Source organism: Acromyrmex echinatior, chromosome 19 (assembly GCF_024713525.1).
Source record: "Acromyrmex echinatior isolate Ae372 chromosome 19, ASM2471352v2, whole genome shotgun sequence".
In the NCBI taxonomy this organism is placed as follows: domain Eukaryota; kingdom Metazoa; phylum Arthropoda; class Insecta; order Hymenoptera; family Formicidae; genus Acromyrmex; species Acromyrmex echinatior.
This window is the reverse complement of record NC_141870.1, coordinates 2201455-2220844: the sequence shown is the minus strand read 5'-3', so window position 1 is coordinate 2220844 and position 19390 is coordinate 2201455. Positions and strand designations below refer to the sequence as shown.

Sequence of the window (19390 nt, the reverse complement as noted above, 5' to 3'; positions counted from 1 at the left end):
ATCGTCCTTGTGGGGTTGTGGGGTTACAATTCGACGAGGTACTTCGTTCGCCGTCTTGCGGAAAAAGGAGTGAGAGCCAACTCGGATTTCCTCGAGAAAATACTGAAGCTGCTGCGTGCTTTCGTCGAAGGGAACGTACGAGAGAATTGTCCAGGATGTTGCGATCGAAGGAACTTAAACGTGAGCTTTCCGCTAAACGAAATACCGCGGCCACAGTAAAAAAAAAACCATCACGAGGAATGGTGTCAATCGTTGAGCTCGAGAGGGATTCGCAATTCTGGTGGGTGAAAACTGAGAAGTGAAAAAATACAGGATGTAATAAGGGAGATATGACAAAAAAAAAATTGAAGGACTCTACGTGTGGCTGATAAATTATTTCGACGAAATAATAACGCACGTGCGAAACTTAGGCATATAGGGTAATGGCGTTTCTGACAAAGTTCTCGTGTACACGTCGCGGAAGATCACACCTCCATTCCTAACGGTAACACGATGCTTCTGACTTATTAACGAGAACTTATTAGCTTAACTCCTGACTTAAGCAGCCGTCCTAACAGACGCAAAGTGGATTCATCCGCACTGTTATAATTCGTGCGCGTACCTGCGTCGTCTAACAATAAACTCGAGATGCAGTCAGACACGAGTCCCATTGAAATTAATGTCAAAATCTCGTTTCCACATTTTCCAAGTGGTTTTTAACAAAAGCGAGACGCAGGGAATATTCGTAAAATTATTAAAGATTTATCATCGTTATTAATCACTTTTTAAAAATTAATTCTCCATGAATCAATCGAGACTAAAAAATTCAGGCAAATTCTGAATAATCTGCTTCAAATTCGGCGCACAAAAAAAGTGAAAAAACGTTTCGGATTATATATTGTAGAATTTTATTCTTTAGTGTTAAAAGAGTGTATCAGAATTTTTTCAGATTTTTTTCGAGTCCAAAAACTCTTTAAAAAACACAATCAAGCATTATTGACCCGGCTGGACTAGCAAAAAAAAAAAAACGTTAGATTACGGAGGGTTAATATGAAAATTATCTCTCAACGCCTCGACTATCGAACAGAATTTATTTTTTATCGCGTTATTGCGGCAGTTAATCTAACGCATAAATTAACACGCCGGCGAGATAAACTTTCCCCTATTCTTGAGGATGAAAATCGGAAATTTTCCATTATCCGACTCACCGATGCACCCGTGGGAGGTCTGCTCGTAACCCGGCAGGCAAGTGATGGACAGGCTGTCCAGGACCGGTTGATCCTTCAGCTCCATAGGTTCTGCGCATCGATAGGAGCCCGGAGTGTTAATGCACCCGTAGCGACACAGCTCCGTCTGAAGATCCGGCACCGAGCATTCGTCCACGTCTACGGGAAATGATCGTCATTTGTCAAACGTCTCCCAATACGTTTCCCTGCTGTTCCCTGCTACGAAAGTGTCGTACCAAGCGATATCCCGCGAATGCTTGCGCGTAAAATCTGGACTAAGTGCGTTTTACCGCGATTGAGAGTCATTGCAAAAATTCCATTGAATTATTGAGCGAATTCTGTCACTTTTATTACACTAGATTAGTACAGATTGAAAGCTGCTATATAAAATTAGCAAAATTAAATCTCTAAGTCATACCTTTATAAAGATTTTAAACGGTCAAATATTCAAGAATGATACGTATTATCATGTTTTATTTAAAATAGATCTATTAATTTATCAAGGTTAATTATTAATATATATTGTCACATATTTGGATATTTTATACAAAGCAGTCTTCAATATATACTAATTCAGTGTAATGCGAGTGATCGAAATTATCGTTATTATTACACTGCAAATCCAAGCATATAATGGATTTTCTATAAACCGTTATTCATCACTCATATCACAATGGAAAGTTAGAATCATAAATCTTAGGAAACTTGTCAGAATAAATCATATTAGACTGTTACTTCACAATATTTTAGTCAATTAGAAAGATGATAGTTTTCAAATTAAATAATAGTACACTATATTTACTATATGATTGATTAGTCATAATGTTATCTATTATTTAATGCAAAAACCATTAATTTTATTTAACTACAATTTCTGTACCAAATAAATATTTGTTTATTATAAGCAATAAATTATTATAAGCAATATTTACTTGTTACTATTATTCAAAGAAATATATATTGAGATTTAGTAAATCTTTTTTCAGTATATTGACTCACTTATAACTTGCTCCTTGACATCTATTATTGTACTAAGCCTATTATAGAAAGTCCATAAAAAAATGACTTCAATATAGTGTAATTAAATTTTCTGTATAAAAATTGCATTACACTTTAAATATATAAATCCATTTTTATATAGAGTATAATACGAGAGTGGATCAAATATAAACGAGAATTTTTTTTTTATTATTTATTGGACGAGAATAAAAATGTAAAAAAAACAAATTATTTTTCTACATAGTACCCTGCTACATTAATATATTTTTGCCAGCGAATAAGCAGTGGCGATCTCGTTTTTAAAAAATAGTAGGTTGCGTCTGTAACTAATTGCGCAAGAATTCCTCTCTACTGGTATCGTCCATGAATCGTATTATCCTACTCTTCTTTCAATAGTCCAAATGATAATCGTATGGAAAGATTTATCTCAACGCGATTATCATTATTTATTTGAGCCGCTAAAAGGATTGGGAGGATTCGATGCCAGAGGACGATGCCAGTATAAAGATGACAGTATATTCGTGCGCAATTAGTTGCAAACACAACCTATTACTTTTTATAAAAACAGGATCGCTAAACTGCCTAAAATCGCTGATAAAAATGTATTGATGTAGCAAGGAACAATGTAGAAAAATAATTTGTTTTCTTTATATTTTTATTCTCGTCCAATAAATAAAAAAAAATTCTCGTTTATATTTGATCTCTCGTATGTTGTTTGTACACGGAAAACCAACACATATACTGAAGTCACTTTTTACACACTTAGACTTGCAATATAATCATCCATAAAATATCACGTCGACCAGCAGCGTCTCGCAGATTTACGATCTTGAATTAATGTCAAAGCATAAGTAAAAAAAGGAAGCAAAGGTGAATTGTATACAAGAACGAAGTCTCTTAATCGAGCGTTCACCGGCGTCCAATTACCTTGACAAGTCTTCCAGTCGTCCTCGAGCATGAAGCCGTCGGGGCAAAGGCAAAACACCCGACCCATCGTGGACAGACACGTGTGAGAGCATCCAGCGTTGTTAACACTGCATGGACCAGTGTGCTTGTTATGTTCGCACGTGTGATTGTCGGCAGTTAGCGACGCGTCTTGCAAATTCTCGCAGGAGCATTCATATCCTCCCATGAGATTTCGACAGGTGTCCTGACAGGGACCATGACCGTTGTTCAGTAAACACTCGTTGATATCTAAACAAGAAACATCGCGAATTTCATCCGCCGCTAACCGCGTGATTTACTCGCAAAGGCATACTTAATTGACTTCATAAGATACTTCGAAGTTTGAGTAAGATGTAATTACCACTCTGGGATTACTTTAATTGCGATAAACAGATGAACGTTTACGTAAAGAAAATAAAATATTGAGATAAAGATTCCGAATGGAAACTAATCTAAAAGTAAAAGTATCTAAAATACATAAATATGTAAAGTCAAAGAGGACGGACGGAAATAAAAACTTGTAAAAAGTTTTGGCCTACGTGGACAAAGTTGGCGCATGAAAATCTCCAAAAATTGCGTCCATTAATGATAATTACTCGCACGGGGAAATCGTGCTCACCGACGCATTTGCGGCCGTCCAATCTGAATCCCTCGTAGCAGGAACAGACGGGACGCCCGTTAATTTCGTTGCAAACGTGCTCGCAGGATACCTCGGCGCACATCCTATTCGGGTTTTGCTTGATCTCGCACTTTGGCACCTGTCCGACCCACTGACGATTTCTGCAGACTAATCGGCTCGCCGAGGATACCATACCGTAGCCTGGCACACACTCGTAATCGGCTTCCAAATACTCGTGGCCCGGGGTCGAGGACCTTTATAATTGTGACGTCAACGCAGCCAGTTATTTTTGCGATAAAATTCTATTTTCTCAGGAAGACTCTGGTATTAACGCTAAATGGCAATTGGGATATATATTTTGACTTTAATGTGAAAGCTCGTCGCGGGGAAAGGATTTGCCGTGATTTTCAAATTCAAATGAATTTATCTTCATCTGTGTGTAAATCCTCGTTGATTTTCAATATTAGATATTTACAATATTAATTAGATAAGATACAAATTATTTTGAGTTTATTGGCACCTTAATCAAATAGAAACCAATCAATTTCATTGAAATTAATGATTAAAATACATTTGTTTGATTGATATTTTAGTTAAAGAGAAATTAATTTGAAAACGGAAAACTTGAGATTAAAATTAACGTCAATCGCTCCGAGAGATTTCATGCATGTCTTATATTAAATTCGTGCACGGAAAAACATGATTAAAATAACAAAAAAACTTCACTGATTCAGCAAATTTACAGCCGTAATATACGGGCAGCTCGTTTTCTGTTAAAATAACAAGTCATACAGTTGAATAAAATTAGCGATTATAAGTAAAATGTATTGTAATAACACAACAAATTTATTAATACAGCGAAGATAATTTTCTATGAAAACCAATTCAATATATAGATCAAAATTTTTAACAAACTATGCTAACCAAGATGACGCGTATTTTTGTTGCTAAAGAAAACTTGTTATATTAGCAGTTTTTATCGTAACAAAGAATTAGCTGAATTAGCATACTCATAACTGTTTACAGACATAATTTCTTTATTGAATCATCGAATCTTCTTAGTTATAGATGTTAAACTCGTCCAGCAACCTATAGCTTTGCTGAATCACCCAATCTATTTTTTCCCGTGTATAAATCGTTGACATCGGATACCGAGCATTGAATTATGGATGATAGAAGGAGAGCACTTACTTTACATATTTGATCAGCGCGTGACGAGATAAAGGCGCCGGTAGGAACGTCCCGTTTATGCAAGTTAAGTCCCCTTTCATGCTGCTGTCGTCCTGCATCGCTCCCGTTACGTCTGTGACTTCCGTGTTTCCGTCGCCGATCTCCTCGACGCTCTCCTCGGAATTAATTATCGGCTTCCTCGGCGGATGAGTGCCGGAATTGCGACGGATCGGCAGCTCGTCGTAACGCGGCAACGACAACGGCTTCAGCCGCGACGTCATGTAAGCGTTGTAGTCCTTCAGGGTCCTCTCCAGTACCTCGTTCTCCAGATCCAGAATCGGTAGATCCTCCTCGGTCCTCGAGTAGCCCAGCATCCTCTCGGCGTCGTAATGTGAGCTCTTGAAATCAATTTTGCCCTCCAACGAAGCGACAGCATCCTGATTCACGCTTTTCCCGTTGACTTCCTTTGCTGCTGCATTCCGTACAGTCGATTTCTTCGGAGGGGTATCGAAAATACCATCATCCAGAATTGAGGAGTCCTTCAAGGCAGACTTGGAGATCTCCATCTCGAGCTGCTTGGAGAATTCCCTCTCCACCGTGTCGGCTGCGTAAACGCCACGACGTGGCGTCGTTCTCGTCAGTCTTCTCGTCGTCTCGAGAGTTGGATGACGTTGAAGACTCGACGACGTCGTCGTGACGATGGCCTCTGTCAACGAGGCGCGATCGGGGGTGAAACTGGACGAATTTTCTATCGTCGTCTCGGACGTGTTGGTCCCGGCGAGGTCGAGTTTATCGAGAACACGTCCACTTAGACCGCCATCGTGCGTCTTCCTCTTGCGCTTTCGTCGCGCGACATCCTGTCGTCTGTCATTCCGCCGCGTATCCTTCCCGCTTCCTCTATTTCGCTCCTTCCTGTCCTTTTTCCGCCTTCGCCGTTCCGCACGAGACTTTCGCGCCTCCCGATTCTTCGGCCGCAACTTTGAGAAAGGATCGCTCCTTTTTCGCGGCGATCGATCCCGCTTGCCCATTATCTCGTTCTCTCGACTGTCCTCGGTGATCTCGTGCAGGCGGTCCTTAACATCGGAACCTCCCGACTCCTCCTTGCCCCTACGGCGCTTTTTGCGCGTCCGACTGCCGAAGTTGCCCTCTTGTTGCTTGCTCAAGGTTGCTGTTGAACAAATAGCGAAGGTAGATCATCAAGGATATGTCGATTCATAAATTAAATGGAGGTACATTAATGATTGAGAAAACTCTTTCCATTCAAGTTTCACACAAAATACGGAGATAATATACGTGTTTACGTCGACATGAAAAATTTTCGGAATGTAAATTCGCTTAGAAACGAATGTTATGTCTTGCTCCGCGAGTATTTTCGCCTTGCCACGGACTGATTTAGCCAGAATATACGTTTCCCGTTAACATTAGGAAGAGACAATTTTACTCACTGACATTTACGTTTCGCCGAGGCAGAATTTTCGCACCATTTTCTGACAAAAGGAGATGTTTGTCCCCACGTTCATCGCCGCGGGCCTCTGCTTTCGCTTCCGCTTCCGTCTTCTCTGGCTCCTTGATAACGCCTCGCGACGAGAGCGTCCTTCTGTTTTCCTTGAGAGTCTCCATTCCCTCAAAAGATGCGTCCCCGCTGGCGGATAACAACAGCTCTAACCATCTTTGCTCTCGCAAAAAACAGGGGATCTAAGAGACGCTGTTCAGTCTACTAAATAAATTATCGAGAGAACAAAGAGGAACCATATCGCGCAATTTCACTGTCTCCAGACTCTAAAAGACCATTTAAACCCTGTTAGACTTTGTTTCAAGAGAAAATATTTTTATATTTCTGTCGATTTGTATGTAACTTGCTTGTTTAAGAAAAGGAAAATAATAAGAGGATGTCGAATACATTTATAAAAATGTAGTATAGACGTAAATACAAGTTGCACATGTAAAGCATATTTAAACGAATGTACCATCAGCAATTGAATCTTTTCCTATACAGAACGATTTTTGCTTAATTATATCAACCAATTTGGACATCCGACATAATTATTTCGATAGTCCAACAAAATTATTTTTAAATCTGTATCTATTATAAATTTTTAGATATTACAAGCAAAATCATTCTATCCGTGAATATTCCTTCTTTAACATTACAGGATTAATCGTCGACCAGTTGGTGGTATTTCGAAAGCGCTTCTTTGACGCTACCGTTCTGATAGACCTTTGTAATTCCGAGCTATAATTACAGCGTAATTCTATTAAAGACTTCCCTTGTGATATCCGACCGGATACGCAGATTTATACGACAAAGCATACGTCATTGTGAAGCGAGAGCATCGCTGGAGTCTCGTGAAGAGTCTCGTTTCTCGCGTTCCCTGCATCGCGTTACATCCGGAAGAAAAGTCGGCGAGCAAGCGGCAGATTTTACAGCTCGAGGGAGATCGCGGCGATACTTTACCTATACTGTCGACGGATTCCCAGAGTGTGCGACCCGTCACCGGAACGATTCGAGGCCATCCTATCCCCGGACGTCCCACGTGCATTTTGGCAGAGTCCTGTAAACACGAGGGGATTCGATCTTAAGAGCCAACTTTGGGTTGCGTTCCACTTGATGCTCGCAACGCTCATGTAATCATCTTATCCTTGTCGTTTGTGAAATATTAAACAAGGAACAAATAACGCTCGCGAGCGTTATGATCGCCAAATGGAACGCAACCCCTCGATTGGCCGTGGCAGGAAAATAAGGGTGAGATGGACGGGGTGAAGAGACGCTCTTCTTACGACTGCATCTCCGCGGGCGATGCAGTCAGCGAGGCGAAAATGCGGAAGTTCTATTGTGAAGTTTGTCGGAACCTCGCGCACACTTGTGCCACGAGTTGGGTCGAAACTTGGACTGCTACTACAATGAAACTACCACACGGAACCCCGGAAGTCATCGGTCCCCGCCCGTCATTTCACTCTGTCGAGCGTACTATCCGCTCGTCGATATGGAAATTCTTTAATGCGCGAAGATGGCGATAAAATCGAGTTGATGGGAATGAATGGAGGAAGGAGGAAGCAGAAGGATGGCTGGGCGATCTCTAAAGGGCGGGCGAGAAATATCTTAATTTCTCGAAGGACGTTCTTTAGACGTCTTACAAATTTTTCTACCGTTCAAGAATGCAACTGGCGGCGCTGAATGTAAAGGATCTTTTGCAAATCTCCTTCGGAAGTAGCGCACGTCGAGAAGTAATTTTTAGTGATAACATTTTGTCTATTCATTTTAGAAACGTGAACTTTCCTCGCATTGAACCTGCAATTTTTCCATTCGCGAGCTATAATACGGACTTCAGCGCGCTAACGAAGGGAATCTATGAGATGTGCCCCGAAAAGTTTCACGGTAGATTATACTCGAAACTTTTATGAGGTTCTCGATTCAGAGAAGAGGCGGTACCGGCCGCATTTTCCTTCGCCATTGTCGAAGAAAACCCGTCGAGAGAGGCATCCTTGAGTCTAATCTAAGCGATATCAAGTGGCAATTGGTATAATCCAGCGATAATCGACTTTCTCCGTTGTTACCGTTGTATCTGAAAACATTAATGAATGCAAGTATTCGTGCAAGAAGTACCTCCAAAGGAGGTATTATCCCGCAGAGAGAGAACTCACTCTTAATATTTTGTGTCTGTATCTAAATATATAATAAATATAAATATATACATACTTTATATATTATATGTATATATTAAATGTATATGTATATATATATATATATATATATATATATATATGTTTGTTTGTCAAATCAAGTTTGTATATAATTTATATTTATATTGAAATTGAATTTACAATATAATAATATTATTAAATTAAAATTATACGTATTTTTTTTATTTAAATAACGTTTTTTCGTATTGCACGAGCACAAGTAAATCACGCCGCTCTTTCCGATTTATCATTTTGATTGACCAACACAAATAATACATCGAGAATTATAAAGGCTTATTTATAAACCAATTGTTTTTCAGTCTACTATCAGGGAAGTAGGAACAGAAAACACACATGACAAAAGCGGAATAAAGAGAAACTGTTCCAACTTTAGAAACAATTAGAGCGAGCAGCTAAGCTTCGCCTTAGGCAGCAGAGAGTAATTCGTTCGTTTCTCTATCGTAATACCACCGACCATCGTAATATCGCGACCACCAGAGTGGTGATTCTGTCGCGAAAGTTTAATTAAATTCAATCAGTGGTAAACGACGTTGTTATAATATATTCCACTGAATGTAAATCGCACCGCTCTTTCTGATTTTTATCATTTTGATTGACCAACGCAAATGCATCCAGAATCGTGTAGCCAGTTATATTCCCCATTTATGTGGATTTACATTTATATACCATTTACTACAAATACAGAGCGGTTTTAGGGAAAGCTGTTTTAAATCTTTAATGGGGTGCGTCGCCTAAATCAGCAATCGGGACGCTTGAATGTTTCACATTTATTTTCACATTGCCTCGACAAGAATAACATAATGTATGACACATTATGCCGGCGCATGAGCGTGAATAAATGAGTACGTTTCGGCGGTACGGTGCGCGCACCGGCAATTTTTCATTTGCTGCACGCTTACTCACGTGTACGCGATATCCCAGCGCAACATTTCGCATCTGTAATATTCACGGGTCATCACCTTTAAAGTTACATCGAGTTTTCGCAAGAGGCAACCCCGGTCCGCAAGCCCTCGGGGCGGGTGCGAAGCCCGAACGCGTCCTGGGAAAGATCCTCCGGGTTTCCCTCATCGCGAAGCGAAATCTGAATTTCGTATGTACGACGATCAATTTTTGATTGCGATCCGGAAACGCAAGGAAATGGTGAACGGCTGGGAATAATTTCCAAATCGAGACGTATAATCGCGACGCGCGCTTTCAATAACTCGGTGTAACGTGCAATGGGACTTTGGGAAACTGCGCCTACTCTCTCGGTGAGAGTTTCCCAGGTACTCGGGGGAGGTTTCCCTGGCAAACCGCTTATCGTTCACCTGCAATAAGCTCGAACATCACGAGAGAATTTCTCTCCATCGCAGCTGATGCGCGGAGCGTGGCCTCATCGTTAATCCCTTGTCAATTTTCGCTCACGACACACGACACTGGGGACGACGAGATTACCTCCGGTAATGTTGCATCGCCAATCGAACGAAATGAATTTCCGGGGCGCCGGAGCTCGACCAATGGGACCTTTCCTCTCTCCCTTTCTCTCCCTCTCTGTCTCATAAAAGGATAAATAATCCCTCCAAAGAATATTCCCTACGATCGATGAAAAACGACGGAACCCGTTTTCTATAATTATTTCACATTATGCACTAAGCTCATCCCTTCGGCTGAATAATTCATTAAGTGTTTGACGGCTGTCTACAGAGACGAATATAGGAAAAACCGATTACGAGAAGATTATATTACGTCATAATTGTGAATTATAGGTTTTGCGCAAGAGTTTATTAATATAATAAGAATGATTATATGAAGAAGAATCTTATGTGTATTCTCTATTTCTTCGTATTTACGCGATTACCGTGATTTTAATTAAACGATCGATTGTATATAGCGGTTATACAAATATTTAGAAACAATGGAAAAGATGCACAGATATTATGTTTCAACTACACTCCGAATATTTAGATCTTTCTCTCAAAAATGCATTTTGAAATTTTATGTAACGTCGTCGCTGCGATATTTATGGACGATATTACTCCATTTAAGCCATAAGTGGAGCGCACTAAAATGAGTAAAAAGTACTGTAGAAACAGTATGCATGCGTTTCATCCCCTGTAAATCTTGCGCCATTTTGTTAATCCTGTTCTGCACGGAGAATATGCAACGACGTAATTACGTGCGAATGTACCAACCGCGCGAACAACCGCATAAATCGTAAACGAGTTAAGTGGCGAAGTTAGATTGCCCGGCGCTCATTGTTTTTTCATTGTTTAAGTGGATCATATACATAGAGAGGCGGAGAAAGATGAAGAGAGAGAGAGAGAGAGGGAGAGAGAGAGAGAGAGAATCCACTTAATGTTAATTCGTAAATCTGCTAATACGCGTCCAGCGACAAAACTAATTACATCACGCTATAGAAAGATGCCGGGGACTGGCATTTCATTGTGACTGCGCGGTCCACAATGCATTGTGAAAATTAACAGACCGCGCTTCAAGTCGCTCGCGCTTCGTAAAGGTGAAAACCCTGGTGGTTGGAATGGAGTTTCTGCCGTCGCGCGACGACGAAATTTCCCCCGGAGATGTAGTGGACTATTTTTCACTTTTAAGATATGAGCCATCGGATGGAAGAGGTGTGGTATAAGGGGGGGCATATTTTTCGTGCTTTAAGGAATGAAAGTACGAAAGGATTTAATGTGAGATAGCCGCTCTATTACACCGTTCTTCTCCATTCCGCTGCGTCGCAGGTGGAGGAGACGTCGTATGGGTGGCGTATTCTTCGCGCTTTAAGGAATGAAAGTACAAGAGGATTTAATGTAAGATAGCCGCTCCATTACGTCGTTTTTCTCCGTCCCGTCACAGACGAGGGAATCTTTGTAGAAGAGATCTCGAGAGTCTTGCCTTACGCCAAAATAATTCGTCGTGTTCTTAGAACGTACGATTTATTACTGACTTGTACCACTGCTCCGCACGACGGTTTCCGATTAACAGATAAAATCTAATTAAATGATAATTCTTGCGTGTTTTCTACAAGATAATGTACGCGGCGAAGTGAAGTAATTAGAAGCGGATTCTCAGTTGGCTAATTTCGGACGAGAACCGCGTTTGTAACGCGGTTTTTAAAAACTATGAGACAAAATTTACATATTATCACGGTCTCTTAAACGTTCTTTATTCATGGCCCCATCTCTTCTTAAAATACGAGGTAAACGTCTCGTCTCGGTTTTTAAGCTTTATCTCGGACGCGGACGTGGACATCCTTCTCTTTTTTTTTATTCCCTTCTTCAAGCGCGCCATATAAATTAAAACGCAGACACAGGCTGACGTGCTCAAGATTGAATCATCTTGCGCGCTTCGAAGATTGATCGTTGAATTGATTACCATTTGTAAAAAACTAGACGACGTAATCGATCACTATTGTATTAATTTTATATATATACAACTAATCCTTCAAAAAGCTGTGTTTATTGAGTAACATAATCAATCTATATGTATAATTAATGTATATGTAATTATGATTACATATGAATATAATATGTTCTCAATTAACGTAATTTATAGTAATTTAAGTAATTTACATAATAACAATTTAACTAATTATCACTAAAACCGATTAAAATTAATAATTTAATTCAATATATAAGCTAAAAATATTTAATTAATATAAATTTATATATGTATGTAATTAAAAGTTACTCAATTGAATACCTGTTTACCGCACGAATTTTATTTGCAACTAAATCAACAACGTTATAAAATATTGAACAAAGCTTATTCAATAAACATGAAATATCGGTTACACGTGCATTATATAAATATGTTATGTTATTGTATACTAAATCGCATAAATAAATTAAAAGAATTAATAATATAACGAATAATATATTCAAGAAATATTTCTTCACAAATAGAAAAATCGGAGTATTTTTCATAGGTCTGAAATAAAAAAAAAAAAAAATATGAAAATGCACTCACCGAACGGTAGAGTAATCGCCACGAGAAACAAGACGGCACAAGCGAGCCTCGCGTGGCTCGCACGTTTTTCAATGCACATAACGTGACGTCGTTCACACCGGCATCCGAATACTTGTACCGTATCGCGCGGCCGCTCGCGTGGCTCTGAGTGCTTCTCTTTAGATTTCGAGTTTCGAAACGCGCTTCCTCTCTCCTCCCTCTCTCTTTCTCTTTCTCTCTCTCGCTCCCTTCAATTTGGTCCCGCGCGTTACGAGACTCGCGCGCAGCTCCCGGATGCTGCGAACGGTCCAGCGAAGCGCCTGCTTGACGGCAACCTGTTCTACGGCCTCGCGTGCTATCCGCAGTTGGCGCCACTCGCTTGAGATCAGAAGAGATCGCGGAGAATTGGAAAGTGGCAAGAGTGGGCTCTTACCATCGGAACGTTATTTACAGATTCCTACCTTTTGATCTTTCAAATGAGCGGGAATGTTCGTTTAAATTCTAGGGTTCGATTGGTTCGAGAAGTATCACATAACTTAATAAAAATTGTAGAAATGAATAGATTCAGTAAGGCCCAGTTCCACAACTCACAGTTAACTCTTAACCGAAGTTCAACTTATTCTTCATTTCTTTCCAATTCTAAAATTGTTAAGTGTTAACAGACTAATGAAATTTTAAATATTCTCAAAAATTCGCACATTTTTTGTAATTTTCACTCTCACTGATAAGTTATTAATTAATTTAAAAAGATGATCGGATAATTATACGTGTGGAAAATCGCAGGCTCGATTGCGTTCTTAAAGTCTCAAAACTGTTGACTTTATTAAATCCATCTTTTATTCCCCATTTCCCAATTCGCTAATTTCTTCTATTTATTTACGTGATTATTTTATTTGCGTGATTTTTCCGAATAAATATACAAATTGCGTTATTTTTATTTTTCGATATGCAAACAATGTATTAAAAAGTAATAAACGTTTTTCCCTCGCAAATTCGGGATGATGGTCCCGCGCTCTTGCGTATGCACTTCTGCATGTGCATACGAGCAACTGGACGTCCACATGCGCCGTCATCCTCGACCTAGCTCCTGTAACTCCCTCGGATATCGATCCCTGAGCGAGTTCGCGCGTTTCGAACGACGCAAACTCGAGTTCAAGCCGAGTAGAAGTCACCCTCCCGGCGAAGCTAGTTCATGCCCGGCGTATTACCTCACCCCCGACTGCTTCCTCTCTCTCTTTCTCTCTCTCTCTCTCTCTCTCTTCCTCTGTCTCTGTCCCCTCTCCCCCTTTCGTCCTCGTGAACAGGAGGCACGACGATCGGACGAGATGAGCGAGCAGGAGGATCTGGATTATTACATCATGTTCCCGTCGTTTCCGCCGTCCCCGAAGGACCAGACGTTGACCGCAGGTGGACAGAATCAACGGGAGGAGTTCGTGTTCGTGTACGAGGAGGACAAGCGGCCGGTTGTGATCCTGCTAGGATGGGCCGGCTGTCAAGACCGATACTTGGCTAAATACAGCTCGATCTACGAGGATAAGAGGTATTCTAGACTACCAATATATCGCGTAATTCAATACACGCTGATACCACGATATGATCGAGCTGATACGCATTTAGTTTAGGAGATCGAAAATCCTTGTGTTGAAAAAACTATACCTAATTCTAATAGTTCTCCAAGTAATCGCGTGCGTACCGGGTGCGCATTTCATAAATGGCGTAGAATCCGTGGGAACGATTTTGCGAAAGAACGGAGTCGTCTCGACTTGTCGTATCGCAACAAAGTTCTTCAACGCGATCCCACTTCGGACGATTTATACGTGATAGAATTCGAAGCAGGATTTTATTTCTAACGCTATGTCTCGCGTAATGCGAAGACAGAGGATACTTGAAATCGAAAATGCAACCATAATGTAGAACCGGAAATACTCCATTTTTGTGAGTACAACATGACGCATCAGATACGCTCGTGTCAAATAGATTAATTCGATCGCAAAGAGCGACCGATGTTGTTCAACGCCGCTCGAAATACAATTAATCTCCTAATAATAATTAATTTTCGTGTTGCATTCTCATATATAGTTGCATCACGCTGCGTTACACAGCGCCAGTGGAATACCTGTTCTGGCGCCGGGACAAGATGCCTTACATCGGCAAGCGATTGCTGCAGGTGATCACCGACGAGCGGCTGGACGAGCACCCCATATTCTTTCACGTCTTCAGCAACGGCGGCGCTTTCCTGTATCAGCACATCAGCCTCGCGATGCAGAGGGCTAATACTCCGTTCAAGGTAGATGCCTCGTAGCGACGAAAATCTCTTTACGTCAAGTCCGCTGGACAATCTGCAATTCGTGTCAGAACTATAACAGTATGCCGTACATAATTATATTTAGTATAATTATTACATTAAGTATAATTATACTGTGTAGAATTATACTTAATATATTTTATATATAGAGGTGTTTTTAGTTCTTTAAATGTTTTTCATGTTTTAAATGTATAAAATTATAAAAGTCTATTTTGAATTTTAATTGAACTAAATTTGGAATCACACACAAGATCGTTATGTATTGTAACTTGCGTTAGATTCTCTTTTCTAAAAATTTTACATTTATTTCTACTTACAATTTTATGTGTCATGATTTTAATGTATGCTGTATGTATTAATGTATTTCACGATGTATATTTTACACATACTTGTATTCCGATTCCTCTATTATTTCTCTCATTACACAACCCAGAAAGTACCTAACAACTAACAGTAATATAACTGTTAGTTATAATTTCACTCGACAAATTGTAATATAACACTTGTTATAAGTTATATAAATTATATTATAAATTATATTTTATAAACAGTTATATTGTTGAGTAGGAAACTTGTAACTAATAGTTATGTTATTTTATTAATTGAAGCTTGCTGGATTGTGTAATACGAAAAAAAAAGAATTAAAGAATTAAAAATATTAACACAAAGTATACTTTAAAATGCAATCACACATGCAAAAATGTATGTCGTGTAAAATTATGTATTCTACACGGAGAGAATTATTTTTTAAAATTCACCCTGAAAATATGGTAGTGGTAATTGTGGTACAATACAATATTTTAAAGATTTTTGCTGCACTTCAGTAAAATTAATCAAATTTATTTTATATTTTATTATAGTTTTATTAATGCATGAGAAAAATTTACGTAAAATTCTTCGAAATGCAATACCGTTTATCCAGATGCGGTCATGTTATCTTCTTCTTAACTCCTAATTAAGAAAAGAATAACGTGACTTTAGCGTTCATCATATCTGGATCCACGTTATTGCAAAAACTCCCTAATATTGTCCCATATTTTCAGGATAAAGAAAAAATTCTCTCCGTATACATTTTATGTTCCAGACATAAATTATAAAGCATTTAAAATAAAGAAGATAGAGAATGTGTACAGAATAATCATCCTATAATATTATTTTATTTTTGCTGTCGACATGTACAAGAATTTCTGACTGGAATTTCAGATCAGAGGAGTGATATTCGACAGCGCACCCGGTGAGAGGAGACTGACGGCACTTTTCAAGGCAATCAGCGCGATTATCGGTGGTAATCCCCTCACAAACCTGCCGATGTCATTCGTCATCACGTTCTTCCTCTCCGTACTCTGGTTCTTCGAGGTAAACGAACAACATGTTGACACTCCACGATTCTCATTGTCTCAATGAACATTAAGCCAGCATGAAACGATCGTAATCTTCATTAATTTCCGAACACGTCCGACACGATCTCATCGCAAACGTATGTTTGTCAGGGCGGCGTACCATATCATGTCCATAGATCGGATCATTTCAGAGCTGTACCGACGCTGTACAGTTTATATGTCGATTTATGATCGTCAGGTAATTGCGCAGGCTTTCAGCAGAACGCCTATTCCGACGAACCCGATCGCCCTCGCGGAGGAAGCATATTCTTGGCCTCAGCTGTTCCTTTACTCCAATAGCGACACTCTGATCCCAGCGTCAGTAAGTTTCCATTTTTTTATGTTAATTCCACAATATATAAACACCAACAATAACATAACATTAATGTTTACACTCAGCAATGTGACTGTTGTACAGTAAAACATATTTGTTAAAATTTGTGTTAAATTTTTTAATATAAATTCGAGTGTTAATTCAACGTAACGTGATTACGTTATTTAAATAATTTTTGTTAAATTGATATTCAACATTTTTTACGAGCCAAAATAATTCGTATAAACAAACAAAATAGAAATATAAGGATAATGTGCTTTAAAAAAATGTTGAATGCGAAATGTTGAAAGTTTTAATATCCTTTAAAATTAGTAATTGAATGTACCTTATCGTTATTACAATCCTAGATGTAATGAGAAGAATCTTGTTACAAGAGAGATTCTGTCTTTCATCAGGACGTCGAGAAGTTCGCCAGTCGGAGGGCCGAGAGGGGTGTGAGGGTGCAGCTCGTCCTGTTCACCAATTCACCGCATGTCAAGCACTACACGACCTACCGCGACGTCTACGTGAACACGGTGTGCAGCTTCATTCATGAATGCCTGATCTCGCCGAGTCCATCAAGGAGCCTGCTGACCCTGGACCGCGGCGACGATCGCGGATCTCAGAGCTACGACGCGCCGCCGGATCTCACCAAGCGCGTCGTGTTGCCTCATGAGGCCGGCAAACAGCAGAATTAGTAATCCGGAGGAGACGCTAATAGATGTAAAATAGTTGCTCGCTAGAGGATCGCGTTGGTGGCACGCGCGCGACCTCGCGGGTGCAGGCGTAAAGGGAGAGAGGATCGACGATCAATTTATTACGTCTACATTTTATAGACTAAAGAGTCTACGAGGAAAGGAGTGAATTTCGAAGGAAATGCCTGTAATCGATTTTCAGCGCAATTACGGCCTCCCAATTTTCGTAATTCAAAATTGGTTTTCAAACTGCTAAACAATTTCTCCTCCTATCGTTTCTTTGTATTCATCCATCTATTCATTGCGATTCCAAGAAAAATCGTATAATTAGGACAGTCGAGTTTTTTGTTAAAATCAACAAAGAGTAATGTTTGCGATGACAAAATTAGAAGAGAAATCAAAAATTTTGTGGAATAGTTCCCGATTTTAAGAGATCGGGAGGTTGAGATTTCGCAGAAGAGATTCTTTCGATTCACTCGTTTCATAAAATAAAGAGGCGACGTCCGAGATGCTGGAAACGGTGCTACGATCGTTAATATACAGAGCTGTTTTATATGAAGTTAATTATTTTTTTTGAGTGAAAGTTATTCAAATGAAAATGTGGATTCTTTTATCCCAAGTCGAGCGAGAGAGTAGATACGCGGTGGCGTAAGAGCTTTCAAATATATATATTAACTGTACTTTGATGTATTCTGATGACTATTCATATAAGCCTAAAAACATAAAGATTTTTATTAAAGCTTATGTCAATTTTACTTCAGTTTTTTTTTTATTTCTATATGCAATTCAAATGTCACAATATACATACTTACACACAGAAAAATACATACTGTATGCAAGTAATAATTATTTGTTTTGAATATTTCAAAGTTTATATATCTGCAACTCTATCATAAATTCATCACAAGCATCATTTAAAATATATTCTGATTTCCAAATTTAACGTTTCAATCGAAATTACTTTAATTTATATGTATAAAACATTCAATTTTCTTATTACATGAAATCGTTTCTTCAATTAATTTTATAACATTCTTCAAAAGAAAACAAATTCTTATTTTGAGTACATAATAAATTTTTTTTTTAAATTTGTAATAAGTATACATTTTAAGATTATTATCAAGAAAATATTCTTTGTTTAAGATAATTGTTACTTAAAAGAAAGTAAATATGATTAATCTTTCACTTTTCTTAACAATAGAATGATATTTTTTTGTGTGTACTCGCGCTTATTTATTTTCTACAATATTTGATACAATTTTTTGAGACTCCTCGCAATATCGTTGCAACTTTTAATGGGTCAGAATCGATTCCTGGTCGAGTTATGTGCACTGTTTGCGGCATCATGAGCCTTGTCGAAATTTCTTAATTTTCGCTAGAACGGCGAAGGAACCGATAGTGTCCATATCCTCTCTCTCTCTTTCTTTCTCTCTCTCTCTCTCTCTCTCTCTCTCTCTCTCTCTCTCTCTCTTTCTCTCTCTATCTTTCTATATCCTTTGCCTTTAATCCTTTACATTTTCCCCGTGTCAGCTTGATTCTTCCTTCATATTTTTTTGTTACTTCTTTCGCCACCGCGTGTCCGAGTGATCGCCGTTTTAGAAGCTCGCAAACTCGTAGACTCGAATGCATCCGTATATATTCTCTGTACAATAATCTGGATGAGCGAATCTCTCTTGTTGAACAATTGTGCGCGTTCTCTTTCGTGGAGGTGTCGAGGACTAATTGCAAGAGAGATTTCTAAGACGAGATGGATACATTTGATAGAAAATCGTATACGCAATATCGTGCAATGTGTTTATCGCTTACGCTCGCGCTCTTTCCTACGCAGCGGAATAAAGAAACCGCACAAAAGAATCAAGCTGGACTTGATTTAGCTTTTACGCAATCCACGATTCGAAAATGCATGGCCGATTCGATAAAAAGAAAACGCAGGATTCTTTTTCTTTGTGTCTCGAATTATATCAGTGATAAACTTTCGAGAACGCTCGAGGCGCTCGAGCGTATAGCTCTGTATCGTTAACATCTCTTTACACACATATATATATATATATATATTTAAAAATAATATAAATATATTTTGATCTGTCGATTAGTTATACGAATAAAGACTGATAAATAAAGCTACAAA

General features: G+C 39.0%; 2 protein-coding genes across 3 annotated transcripts in view; one reads left to right on the top strand and one right to left on the bottom strand.

The window, feature by feature from the left end:
* Window positions 1-13749, bottom strand: part of LOC105147799 (uncharacterized) — a 25986-nt gene extending 12237 nt beyond the window's left edge. Inside the window, exons 1-7 of the mRNA XM_011059056.2 lie at window positions 12592-13749; window positions 7394-7490; window positions 6384-6580; window positions 4960-6106; window positions 3769-4022; window positions 3132-3398; window positions 1188-1364 (exon numbers count right to left, since the gene is read on the bottom strand). Coding sequence (XP_011057358.1) covers window positions 1188-1364; window positions 3132-3398; window positions 3769-4022; window positions 4960-6106; window positions 6384-6580; window positions 7394-7490; window positions 12592-12670 — 2218 coding nt within the window. The 5' untranslated portion in view covers window positions 12671-13749. The remainder of the gene's footprint in view (window positions 1-1187; window positions 1365-3131; window positions 3399-3768; window positions 4023-4959; window positions 6107-6383; window positions 6581-7393; window positions 7491-12591) is intronic.
* Window positions 13748-19390, top strand: LOC105147798 (transmembrane protein 53). 2 transcript variants are annotated; one of them, XM_011059053.2, is made up of 5 exons: window positions 13748-14110; window positions 14650-14857; window positions 16079-16231; window positions 16454-16576; window positions 16984-19390. In XM_011059053.2, the coding sequence occupies exons 1-5, from the start codon at window positions 13896-13898 to the stop codon at window positions 17263-17265; spliced, it is 981 nt and encodes a 326-aa protein (XP_011057355.2). In that variant the 5' UTR covers window positions 13748-13895; the 3' UTR covers window positions 17266-19390. The 2 variants fall into 2 exon arrangements, with proteins under 2 accessions (XP_011057355.2, XP_011057356.2); XM_011059054.2 differs by having other exon boundaries at window positions 13765-14110; window positions 16466-16576.

Bases quoted from the DNA above. Each gene is read 5' to 3' on its own strand.
- LOC105147798 (XM_011059053.2), top strand. From the start codon at position 13,896: ATGAGCGAGCAGGAGGATCTGGATTATTACATCATGTTCCCGTCGTTT. The intron at 16,232-16,453 runs GTAAACGAACAA...TATGATCGTCAG, and splicing joins CCGTACTCTGGTTCTTCGAG to GTAATTGCGCAGGCTTTCAG. The intron at 16,577-16,983 runs GTAAGTTTCCAT...GTCTTTCATCAG, and splicing joins ACACTCTGATCCCAGCGTCA to GACGTCGAGAAGTTCGCCAG.